This window comes from Dama dama, chromosome 8 (genome assembly GCF_033118175.1).
Source record: "Dama dama isolate Ldn47 chromosome 8, ASM3311817v1, whole genome shotgun sequence".
Taxonomy (NCBI): domain Eukaryota; kingdom Metazoa; phylum Chordata; class Mammalia; order Artiodactyla; family Cervidae; genus Dama; species Dama dama.
Genome location: NC_083688.1, coordinates 3441650 through 3454944, shown reverse-complemented (window position 1 = coordinate 3454944; position 13295 = coordinate 3441650). Strand labels below are relative to the sequence as shown.

Here is a 13295-nt window from a genome sequence, read left to right as displayed (position 1 = left end):
CCCCTTTGCCACAACAAAGCAGTGATCTGTGAAGGGCATACCACATTAGGCCCACCATAAAACCTTATCCTTTTCTCCTTTGCCTTTCGCTTCTCTTCTTTTTTTTAAATTAATTTATTTATTTTAATTGGAGGCTAATTACTTTAAAATATTGTGGTGGTTTTTGCCATACATTGGCATGAATCTGCCACAGATGTACATGTGTTCCCCATCCTGAAGCCCCTCCCACCTCCCTCCCCATCCCATCCCTCAGGGTCGTCTCAGTGCACCAGCCCTGAGTGCCCTGTTTCATGCATTGAACTTGGATTGGTGATCTATTTCACATATGATAATATACATGTTTCAATGCTATTCTCTCAAACCATCCCACCCTCGCCTTCTCCCACAGAGTCCAAAAATCTGTTCTTTATCTCTGTGTCTCTTTTGCTGTCTCGCATATAGGCTCATCATTACCATCTTTCTAAATTCCATATATATGCATTAATATACTGTACTGGTGTTTTTCTTTCTGACTTACTCCACTCTGTATAATAGGCTCCAGTTTCATCCACCTCATTAGAACTGATTCAAATGCATTCTTTTTAATAGCTGAGTAATATCCATTGTGTATATGTACCACAACTTTCTTATCCATTCATCTGCTGATGGACATCTAGGTTGCTTCCATGTCCTGGCCATTGTAAAGCTTCTCTTCTTTTCTCAGCTATTTATAAGACCGCCTCAGACCACCATTTAGTCTTTTGCATTTGTTTTTCCTGGGGATGGTTTTGACCACCGCCCAGATGATTTTGACTGTGTGGATTACAACAAATTGCGGAAAATTCTTAAAGAGATGGGAATACCAGACCACTTGATCTGCCTCCTGAGAAACCTGTATGCAGGTCAAGAAGCAACAATTAGAATCAGACATTCTAACCAATGGACTGGTTCCAAATTGAGAAAGGAGTCCATCAAAGCTGTATACTGTCACCCTACTTATTTAATTTGTATCCAGAGCACATCATGTGAAATGCCGGGCTGGATGAAGCACAAGCTGGAATCAAGATTGCCGGGAGAAATATCAATAACCTCAGATATGCAGATGACACCACCCTTATGGCAGAAAGTGAAGAAGAACTAAAGAGCCTCTTGATGAAAGTGAAAGAGGAGAGTAAACCCAGTAAACAAATTCCTTCACCACAGGAATTCGGTGAGGACACAAGTCAATGTTTAATACAGGTCTAGCTCTTCAGGGAAACTGTATCTTCAAGATGAACACTGCCTGAGGTGACTGTGAGTCCGTTTAGATAGGTTATGTAGAGGAAAGCCTTGAACCCAAGCAGGACCCTATGATCCTTGCCCCCTCTATGTCCTCTACCTGCCTTTTGTCTGTGGAAACATCTTAGCCAAAGAGTAAGTTTAATCAGAGAAGTGAGAACGTGCAGGAACAAAGGAAAGCAGTCAGAGGAGAACAAATAATAATAATGTAATCAGTAAGCAAGTCAAGGATCTTTAGTTCCTCCTCAAGGGCTGTAGTAAACATTCTGAGTCGTCTCCTGAGAGCTCTCATAGATACTCAAACTCCCACCAGGTGGAGGAAGTTAACTGCACAATGACCAGACTGTACCTATCACATAAGCTTCCACAATTCTGAGATTTGGCTTCACAGAAAGGGAAACAAACCAACCATGGAACGGAAGATGAACGCCTGTTGTTCAGTCACTAAGTCATGTCCAGCCCTAATACTGTGGACTGCAGCACACCAGGATTCCCTGTCCTTCACTGTCTCTGGAGTTTGCTCAAATTCATGTCCACTGAATCAGTGATGCTATCTAACCATCTCTTCCTCTGTCGTCCCCTTCTCCTCCTGCCTTCAGTCTTTCCCAGCATCAGAGTCTTTTCCAATGAGACAGCTCTTCACACCAGTTGGCCAAAGTATTGGAGCTTCAGCTTCAGCATCAGTATTTTCAGTAAATATTCAGGGTTGATTTCCTTTAGAATTGACTGATTTGATCTCCTTGCAGTCCAAGGGACTCAGTTCAGTTCAGTTCAGTTCAGTTGCTCAGTCATGTCCGACTCTTTGCGACCCCATGAGCTGCAGCACGCCAGGCCTCCCTGTTCATCACCAACTCCCAGAGTCCACCCAAACTCATGTCCATTGAGTCGATGATGCTATCCAACCATCTCATCCTCTGTCGTCCCCTTCTCCTCCTGCCCTCAATCTTACCCAGCATTAGGGTCTTATCCAATGAGTCAGCTCTTCGCATGAGGTGGCCAAAGTATTGGAGTTTCAGCTTCAACATCAGTCCTTCCAATGAACACCCAGGACTGATCTCCTTTAGGATGGACTGGTTGAATCTCCTTGCAGACCAAGGAACTCTCAAGAGTCTTCTCCAACACCTCAGTTCAAAAGCATCAATTCTTCTGTGCTCAGCTTTCTTTATAGTCCAACTCTCACATCCATACATGACTACTGGAAAAACCATAGCCTTGACTAGATGGACCTTTGTTGGCAAAGTAATATCTCTGCTTTTTAATATGCTGTCTGGGTTGGTCATAACTTTTCTTCCAAGGAGTAAGCATCTTTTAATTTCATGGCTGCAGTCACCATCTGCAGTGATTTTGGAGCCCCAAAAAATAAAATCTCTCACTGTTTCCACTGTTTCCCCATTTATTTGCCATGAAGTGATGGGATCGGATGCCATGATCTTTGTTTTCTGAATGTTGAGCTTTAAGCCAACCTTTTCACTCACCTCTTTCACTTTCATCAAGAGGCTCTTTAGTTCCTCTTCACTTTCTTCCATAAGGGTGGTGTCATCTGCATGTCTGAGGTTATTGATATTTCTCCCAGCAATCTTGATTCCGGCTTGTGCTTCCTCTAGTCCAGCGTTTCTCATGATGTACTCAGCATAAAAGTTAAATAAGCAGGGTGACCTCAGCACCACAATTTGAAAGTATCAATTCTTCAGCTCTCAGCATTCTTTATGGTCTGGCTCTCACCTCTGTATATGACTACTGGAAAACCATAGCTTTGACTATAAGAAAATAAAGAAGAAAGCCACTCAGTCATGTCCAGCTTTTTGCAACCCCATGGACTACACAATCCATGGAATACTCTAGACCAGAATACTAGAGTGGGTAGCCTTTTCCTTCTCCAGGGGATCTTCCCAAACCAGGGATCAAACCCAGGTCTCCCACATTGCAGGCAGATTCTTTACCTGCTGAGCCACAAAGGAAGCCCAAAGTTAAAGTCACCCATTCGTATCCAATTCTGCAACCCCATGGACTATAAAGTCCATAGTTCTCCAGGCCAGAAAACTGGAGGGTAGCCTTTCCCTTCTCCAGGGCATCTTCCCAACCCAGGGATCAAGCCCAGGTCTCCCGTATTGCAGGCAGATTCTTTACCAGCTGAGCCACAACGGAAGCCCTTGTGGGCTCCTAAAACAGTAAAGATAAAATGTTCTTAAAACAATCAAGATGATGCTGGTTACACTAATGATGACCAATTTCAGGATGATTCTGAGAGTTGACATACATATTTATGCATGTGACACTTTTCCTCTCTATAAAAGCCTATATCTGATTATTCTCAGGAGTCTGGCTTTGGACAGGCAGCTGTCCTCCACAACCCTGTCCCACCCATTTGCCGGCATCCAACATAAAACAAACTTTCCTTTCCACCAACCTGTCCTTTTTATCGCCTTTCAAGTGCCGAGCAGCCGGACCTCGGTCCCGTAACATCCTGATGGTTGTTTGGGGGTTTGTTTAGTTTTTGGTAAAGTAAATTCCTGATAACCTTAGATTAGAGGTTGACACCCCCTGATTGCCAGCCACCCAACTTCAAAGACCACTATCTAGAATAAACACCTTGCCAGCCACATGACTACATAAAGGGCCATATGCCTCCCCTCACTCGGGCGCCTTTGTATTGGAGATTTCGGTTAGTCTGACTATTTGGGGCCACCTGTTGTTCCTCTTCCCATATGCTTCACATGGACTCACATGGTTGAGATTCACCAATAAAGGGTGAGCACACGAAACTGTAAGCTCCCCCTCGACCCCAGTAAAAGCAGAACCACAGACCAGTGATCTCCAGCTCTCTCTCTACCTCTGACCTCCCTGGGGGTCCCAGGTGCGCTGTGTAACTTCCAGGTCCTGTAAGTAAAGACCTTTATTCTTTCAGAGTTTTCTAATGATTATTGCTGAAGGGCATCTTGCAGTAGTAACAACCATACGGTCTTGTCCGGCCACAACCCTGGCTATTGAGGGGCTGAGATGACCATGCGACAGTTTTCCTGGTCACTGATCTCAATGATCAGTGGTTTAACACAAGAAACTTGTATTTCTCACCCAGACAAAGACCGCTGAGGGTCTGCGGGATGCTCTCCAATGGGTGTCCTCCATGCAGTGACTCAGGGATCCAAGCTGCCTCCAGCTTCCGGTCCCGTCCTGCGAGGCACAGAAAGACGGGGGCATGGCACACATATTTACCTTATTGCATCCTGGCCGTGGTCCTCAGCACTGATGCCCATATTTTCTTAGCCAGATTCAGTCTCCTGGGCTTAACCTGGAGGGGGGCCTGGGGATTGTGGAGGGGAGTGGGCAGAATGGTGATGGGCAACATAGCCGCTGCCACACTGGCTTTTGGGGGGATGTGTGTTGGAAAGTGTTAACTGAAGGCCTTGGGAGCTGAATTTGAGCACTATTAAAGGGCTGGAAAAGAGTTTTAGAAATGAAAACTAGGGTCACTGTCTCCCTGAGACTGAAAAAGGAAAAGCAATAGATCCCAGGAGACTCAATCAGCTCCATCTCCAAACAGGTGAGGACAGGAGACAAGCTGGCAGCTGTACGTGGAGGGGAAATTCCAGGACAGTCTCTGGCTTTTTCCAGATGCGGCGGGGTGGGGGATTGGGGAGGAGAGGAGACGATAGAGGAGCAAGAAGAAAGGGTGGAGGCGCTGGTCCCAGTCGGAGGAAGGGACCACCTGCTCCCCTGAAGTCCTTTCCTGCTGGGGTACCCCGGGTCCCAGTTCACAGGACAAGTTCTCATCACCTCCTGAGAGGCTTACATGACTCCTGCCACTGTGAAGAGCCTTCGTACATACTTTCTGTGAACGATTGGTTTATGGAACGGATGAATACCAGTACATACCTTGTTACTTATCCCCAGGTGGCGTACTTAGCAGCAGAAAGGAAAAATCCCTAGTCAGCAGCAGATAACACTTGCCCTCTCCTGGAAGTGGGTTCAGGAGGGTCACACCCGGACCCAGTATTGGAATTTATTCACTTAGGAAGGAGACCCACAGGAAAGATGACAAAGTAATCTACAATTTTGGCATCAGCTAATGGCACATAAGGATGGAAAAACCTCAGCTCTATAAGGCCAGCTGAGAGGAAAAAGAGAGAGTCGCCTAGGGGGAGGGACATGCCAAACTCTGAGACCAATAAGGGGCCATACACCCACCCTATTTCCCACCCCACCAACCCCCAAGCTTCCAGAGGGATCAGCTATTTAACTGGAGTTCAGAATAAACAAAGCGGTCATTTGGAGATTTTAACTTGGGATCCTCTTAGAAGTAAATAGACAGAAATGAATACCCAGTCCCTGATCACTGGCTGACTTCAAGATTGGCTATAGTGTGTGTGTGTGTGTGTGTGTGTGTGTGTACAGGTATGTGTATGCACATGCAGGCACCCATGAGCACAAGCCTGCACGTGCCTGATTTGGTATGACAAGAGGATATATGTGCACAGGTGTGTTGTGTGGGAACGTGAATATATTGTGTAAAATGATGTCTGCACTAGTAGATGAGCACAGAGTGTGTGTCTGTGTCTGTGTGTGTGTGTGTGTGTGTGTGTGTATGAAGTGTGTGTGACATTGTGTTTGTGCATATGCAACTGTAAGGGTGAACGAGATGGTGCTGCTTTAGTTCTGGAGAAAAACACTGTGGATCTAACCCCATGAGCAGAATTCCCAAGCCTTGACTCTAGTGTGGGGGTGAGTAAGCTGCAACTACTGGGGGACACAGAGCCTATGACCTCTGGGATCTCCCGGTTTGGTGGGATGACCTGGTCACAACCTCCCAGGAACTCTCAGGAGGGTGAGGCGCATGGAGGTCTCAGCAGTGTATCATGGGGGAAGAGGTGGTTTTGACCAGTAAATCGTTTGACAAAGCTGGGACACGCCCCTTCCACGTGTCCTGTGTGCCCGATGAAGGCAGCCACGCTGGATCCCCCCTGGGATGGAAGAGCGTGTCTGTGATCTCCTTTAAAGACTCTCTTCATCAAGATCGTTGAATGTGAACAGGACAGCAGGGGCCGGGGCAGAAGCTGGACCACCTGTTAGAGGATCTAGGCTGGGCTGTCTGTATTTCTCCCCCACAGAACCCGCAGCATGAAGACCCTCCTGCTGCTGGCAGTGATCATGGCCATCGGTAAGGGTTGAACCTGACCTCTGGCCACAAAGGGCACAGCCCAGGGAGGGAGGCACCCTCATCCCCCAGCTTCCCTTCCCAGCGCATCTGGCCCTCTCTCAGAAGTGGGGGCAAGGGGGTGGCAGGGAGAGGCAGAGGGAGGTGGTAGGGTCCCAGGCCCCATCACCAGCTGCTGTCCTTCCAGGCCTGCTGCCGGTCCGTGGAACTCTGGCAGATTTCCGGAAAATGATCAAGTTCACGACAGGAAAGGAACCTCTGACCGCTTATGGCTTCTATGGTTGCCACTGTGGTGCGGGTAGCAGAGGAACCCCCAAGGATGCGACAGATCGGTGAGGCCAGCCCCAGCCCTCCCTGCCCTCTGCCCACTCTTGTGGCCCCAATGCAGGTGGGAGCTGAAGCCTCCTGCTTTAGTCCCATCAGCATGGAACCCAGGAAGTCCCGGCCTAAAAAGCAGCCAGCTTGTTGGAAACTCTGCTGTAAACTATTCCAATGTCCCGGGGCCCAGGGGCTGAGAGCACAGGGCCCTGGGTGCCGGGGTCCAGCCCCAGCAGGATCCAGGGGAACCCTCAGGATGAACGGCGTCGGCGAATGAGAGAGAGAGTGAGACAAAGCTCGGGGCTGAGTCTGGAGTTTATTTTTGCACGGCCCCTTTATACCCTTAACAACACCTTTGGGGGAAGTGCATGTTGCTTGCACACAGGGCATCTCAAAACATCACAGCAACTTGACATTCAACAGAAACTGGATGTCACCCACATACTTTCCGTTCACAAGAGTCTTTCTTATAATTTGGCCTTCAGGCCTGCTAACATTTTATGGCTTGCACCTGGTGTGACTTAAGCAACTTCAGTAGCCGACCCTGTTTTTCTTATAATTAATCTATTTTCTTTTTAATAAGCGTCTTCTCTATGGGAACTAGATAGGATTACATTTTTACAGAACAGAAATGCGAAGGACTGCAGAAACAGCAGATATGGCACAAAACAGGCTCTTAGTCTAAAAGTTAACTACCTGCAAGAAGTCGCCAGCTAATCTCTATCTAAAGTATTTTCTATTAGGCACATTTGTGGCTATCATATTTGTGGAGCTTTTCTCACCCCATGAAGGGGCCTATGCTTAATAGTTTCTTTTGTTAGCGTACGGTGCTTAGGATGTTTAGAACAATCAAGAGCATTTTTTGCAATGAGATCACACATTTATCAAACAAGCCAGAATGCCAGAGAAATGTTTGAATGGAAGCATTTCCTTCATCTCTGGCCCCTTCATAGGGTACCAGCGTCCAGAAGATTTATTAATTAGGGTTTTAAGTTGGTCCTCATTCAGTGAAAGAGGAGCAGGAGAGCTCTCGGCAGGCAACACAAGAATCTGCAGCAGGGTAAACAAGAACAGCAGAAAACGGGGAGGATACAGAGTGGGGTAGAGGCCGAGGCCAACCTGGAGGGTCCCTTATCCTAGACGGCCTTGCCTCTCAGGTTTTTTCCTCGTGACCTCGTCATGGATGGGGTCCCGGACGGCCTTGCCTGCCCGGTATTTTCTTCATGACCTCGTCACGGGCGGGACCTCCCATAACAGCTCCCGGCACCTGGGCTCCCTGGAGCCTGGGGAGGCAGCCGCGATAGCTCAGTCTTGTCACAGGTGTTGCAGGGCTCATGACTGTTGCTACGAAAACCTACGAAAACGCGGATGCCGCACCATCTCCCAGAGCTACAACTTTATTTTCCAATGGGGCCGAATCGTTTGTGGTAAGAAAAGAGACCCACAACACCACCCAGCCTCCCCTGTTCATTTTACTGAGTGTCCTCTGGGCCAGGCACTGCGCTGGGCATCCGAGCTAGAAAAAAGGGACCCTGTCCCTACCTGAAGGAGTTCATAGTGGACTGAGAAGGAAAGAAAATCAAAATCTAACATGATAGTCTCAGAGGGGAAGTAAGAAAAAGGTCAGGGCTCTGAACACAGCCTGAGGGTCATGGAAGCCTGGAAGCTTCCTAAAAGTGGTGATCTCCAAGCTGAGTCCTCAAGGCTGAGAAGGGTCGGGGGAAGGAGCATTGGGAGCATCCCCACAAGAGGATACATCAGGGACAAGGGTCCAGAGGGAACTGCAACAATTCTGTGCTGCGGAAGGAAAAGGTGAGGATGAGACAGGGTGGTGAGTGATGACGCTGGAGAGACAGGAAGGGGCTAGGTCAAGTCTCCAGGCCATATTGTATTTAGATTATGTCCTAAAGAATTAGAGAGCTCTTAACAAAAGGAGAAGGAAATGGCAACCCACTCCAGTACCCTTGCCTGGAGAATCCCATGGACAGAGGAGCCTGGTAGGCTACAGTCCATGGGGTCGCAAAGAGTCGGACACGACTGAGTGACTTCACTTACTTACTTACTTACTTACTTACTTAACAGGAGGAGTGGTACAATCATACTTGCTTTTCACACTTGCTCTGTCTAAGGGTAGATGCTGACAGACGAAACTGGGGAGCATTGTCATGATGCAGACGAGAGACAGGAAACCCTTGAGCTTTGGCAGTGGTGGGTCAGGATGCAAGGGGTGGAGAGTGCCATCGAGATGCATTTGAGGTCAGATTGGTAGAGCTTGGTGGTGGACCAAGCTCTTATGGTGCCTGGGAGCTGCTGGGTTGGCTATACCACTGTGTGGATGGTTCTACTGAGGAGGGCCTGGTAGGAGAGGGCAGGAGGCAGTCCCTGTGGAGCGTGTTGAGTTTGGAAGCTTCCAGAACACCCAGGGAGATGGGCAGAAGGCAACTGGATGAAGGAACCGGCAGCTCAAGGGAGAGTCTGGACACAGATTCAGGAGGTGGCCACAGAGAGAGGAGAGTTGGAGGTACCCACCCATTTGGTGTTTAAAGGCCCAGGAAGGAGACAGAGGAGGGACAGTCAGAGAAGGAAGAGAAGAGCCAAGAAGGTTGAGGAGCTGGCCAGGAGGAGAGGATTAGCAGCAGCCGGTTTAATAGACGGGTCCTCCAGGATAAGGGCTGACCGGGCTCCTTGGGTTTAGAGGCAGAAAGGCCACTGAGGACCTCAGTGGGAGCTGTTCCCATGGATCTGTGAAGGCAAGGCCAGATTAGAGTGGGTTGGGAGGTGGGGGGGAAGTGAAGAGAGACTACGAGTGTAGACAACGTTCTGGAGCAAGTTTGCCCGTGGAGGGGAGGAGAGGGATGGGTGGTGGCCGGAAGGGATTGCCTAGTGCCCCAGGCCTACTGACCCATGAGTGAGATTTTGAGAAACCACGGACTATTCCTCAACAGCCTGAGGTCTCCCAGATCAGAAAGCATGTCTTCCCATCATGACCTTCCACAAGGCTCTGTGGCTTTAGCAGGCTCTGGGTGACAAGCAGCAAGATGCCCAGCTAACAGAGGCTCAGAGAGGGAGAAGTCTGACTCTCCTGTGACAGGGTCTGGGAGAGGGCAGTGCCAGGGCGGGGGCAGCTCCTCAGCTGTGTTGCCAAGGATCCAGTCTTTTCCCAACCGTCTGCTCCGCCACATTGGCAGTGTGATTCCAAGGCACAGTCTAGGGCTCCAAGAGTTATGGCTTCACCCTACGGAAGAGGTTTTCCCTTTGCACATCTTTCTCTTTGAGAGAGGAAATTCATCCTTCCTGGAAGCCCCCAGCAGACTTTCCCTTGTGGCTCATTGGTCAGGGCAAGAGCACATGCTCCCCAGACACTAATCACTACAAAGGAAACAGGGGTGACCATGACTGGCTTACACCTATCAAGACCCATTCCCAGGCCCCAGGGGCCAGGGGCTGTGGACCTGAACACATCTGCTGGGGAGAAGAAAGAGACAGTGTCTCACAGCAAGGCTTTTCACAGAATCCCAGTGCATGACTGCTGGTGTCCCCATGAGACGGGGTGTGGGCTTCCTGAGGGCAGGAATTCTGTCTCCCCATCAGTCAGCAATACCTGGACATTGGTGCTTGTCTCAGACTAGAAACTGGGAAAACAGGGACTGTGTGTTTTCCCCCAGAATTCATACAAGAATCCATAGAATTTTAACAAATCTGCATCCTACGTTTATTCCATTGTGATTCCAGGTGATCAGGACTACTGTAGGCGTCAACTCTGTCAATGTGATAAAACAGCTGCCGATTGTTTAGATAGAAACCGGAGGACCTACAATAAAAATCTCCAATACTACAACAACCTTCTGTGCTTTGGGAGGGCCCCCAAGTGCTGAAAGGCCCTCACCCTGGAAGCCCTGCCAACCAACGCCGAGTTTCCTTCTCAGCACCCCACTTCCTACCCTAGCCACATTCTCCAGCAAATGATGGAAAACCTCTTGCCCACCCTAGAGACCAGCCAGGAGCCCTTCTCCTCCCCAGACTGAAGCTTTCTATCCAGAATGAGAAGCTCAAAGTTCTGGCATGTATCCTGGCTCCTTCCCCCTGCTTCCTTGGGCAGCCAGAGACTTTTTCCCAACTCCTACTCTTGAATCAAGTCCAGCATCATGTTTAACTGTGACAGCTACATTCCTGGTTGGCTCTTCTGAATAAAGCAATTCATTCAGCAAACTGTGTGTGTGTGTGTGTGTGTGTGTGCAGGGGGTGGGGGGGTCAGGGTGCTCACAGGCACTTCTAGTGTAAGGACAAACTAGGACAAGGAAGTAGACTATACGGGGTTAGAAATACAGACTTTAGTACCAGACAGGTTGAGTCGAATCCCCACCACCACCACTTACCTAAGCCTTAACAATTCAGTTCAGTTCAGTTCAGTCGCTCAGTCGTGCCCGACTCTCTGCGACCCTATGAATCGCAGCACGCCAGGCCTCCCTGTCCATCACCAACTCCTGGAGTTTACTCAAACTCATGCCCATCGAGTCGGTGATGCCATCCAGCCATCTCATCCTCTGTCGCCCCCTTCTCCTTCTGCCCCCAATCCCTCCCAGCATCAGGGTCTTTTCCAACGAGTCAACACTTCGCATCAGGTGACCAAAGTATTGGAGTTCCAGCTTCAGCATCAGTCCTTCCAATGAACACCCAGGACTGATCTCCTTCAGGATGGACTGGTTGGATCTCCTTGCAGTCCAAGGGACTCTCAAGAGTCTTCTCCAACACCACAGTTCAAAAGCATCAATTTTTCGGTGCTCAGCTTTCTTCACAGTCCAACTCTCATATCCATACATGACCACTGGAAAAACCATAGCCTTGACCAGACAGACCTTTGTTGGCAAAGTAATATCTCTGCTTTTTAATATGCTATCTAGGTTGGTCATAACTTTCCTTCCAAGGAGTAAGCGTCTTTTAATTTCATGGCTGCAGTCACCATCTGCAGTGATTTTGGAGCCCAAAAAAATAAAGTCTGACACTGTTTCCACTCTCTCATCTAAATGGAGATCACTTTGGTCCCAAGTTCATGGGCTTGAGGGAAAAGCAAAAGGGATAATGGATGTAAAGTACCAGGTCGAGCTTGTCTCCATCTGTCCTTATTATTACAAGTAAAACCCAGCCTTCCACCTCTCCCACCTTGGATAAGAGCAGCTGCTGCTGGCCTGTTGGGAAAGAACAGAAGCGGTGTTCCTGGTGTTTGGGGGGTCTATAGTCCAAGTAAAGTGAAAGTGAAGTCATTCACTTGTGTTCGACTCTTTGCAATCCCATGGACTGTAGCCCACCAGGTTCCTCTATCCATGGGAATTTCCAGACAAGAGTACTGGAGTGGGTTGGCATTTCCTTCTCCAGGGGATCTTCCAGACCCAGGGATTGAACTGTCTCCCACATTGTAGGCAGACGCTTTACAGTCTAAGCCACCAGGGAAGTCTGGCAAAGTAATGACTCCACTTTTTAATATGCTGTCTAGGTTGGCCATAGTTCTTCTTCTAAGGAGGAAGTGTCTTTTAATTTCATGGCTGCAGTCACCAAGTGTAGTGATTTTGGAGCCCCCCCAAAAATAAAGTCTCTCCCTGTTTCCATTGTTTCCCCATCTACTTGCCATGAAGTGATGGGACCAGATGCCATGATCTTAGATTTCTGAACATTGAGTTTTAAGCCAACGTTTTCACTCTCCTCTTTCACTTTCATCGACAGGCTCTTTAGTTCCTTGCTTTCTGACCTAAGAGTGGTGTCATCTGCATATACGAGGTTACTGATATTTCTCCCAGCAATTTGATTCCAGCTTGTGTTTCATCCAGCCTGGCATTTCCCATGATGTACTCTGCATAGAAGTTAAATAAGCATGGTGACAATATACAGCCTTGACATACTCCTTTCCTAATTTGGAACCAGTCTGTTGTTCCATGTCTAGTTCTAACTGTTGCTTCCTGACCTGCATATAGGTTTCTCAAGAGGCAGGTCAGATGGTCTAGTATTTCCGTCTCTTGAAGAATTTTCCACAGTTTGTTGTGACCCACACAGTCAAAGGCTTTGGCGTAGTCAATAAAGCAGAAGTAGATATGTTTTTGGAACTCTCTTAATTTTTCAATGATCCAGCGGATATTTGCAATTTGATCTCTGGTTCCTCTGCCTTTTCTAAATGCAGCTTGAACATCTGGAATTTCAAGGTTCAAGTACTGTTGAAGTATGGCTTGGAGAATTTTGAGCATCACTTTGCTAGCATGCAAGATGAGTGCAATTATGCAGTAGTTTGAGCATTCTTTGGGATTGGAATGAAAACAGAACTTTTCCAGTCCTGTGGCCACTGCTGAGTTTTCCAAATTTGCTGGCATATTGAGGGCAGCACTTTCACAGCATCATCTTCCAAGATTTGAAATAGCTCAACTGGAATTCCATCACCTCCACTAGCTTTGTTCATAGTGGTGCTTCTTAAGGCACTCTTGACTTTGCACTCCAGGATGTCTGGCTCTAGGTGAGTGATCACACCATTGTGTTTATCTGGGTCATGAAGATCTTTTTTATATAGTTCTTCTGTGTGTTCTTG

General features: G+C 48.1%; 1 protein-coding gene across 1 annotated transcript; it reads left to right on the top strand.

The window, feature by feature from the left end:
• Positions 1-4008: 4008 nt before the first annotated feature.
• LOC133060563 (phospholipase A2, membrane associated-like) lies at positions 4009-10936 on the top strand. Its single transcript, XM_061148067.1, has 5 exons — positions 4009-4136; positions 6363-6412; positions 6597-6741; positions 8048-8154; positions 10460-10936. Exons 2-5 carry the CDS (start codon positions 6373-6375, stop codon positions 10600-10602), a joined length of 435 nt encoding a protein of 144 aa, XP_061004050.1. The 5' UTR covers positions 4009-4136; positions 6363-6372; the 3' UTR covers positions 10603-10936.
• Positions 10937-13295: the final 2359 nt, after the last annotated feature.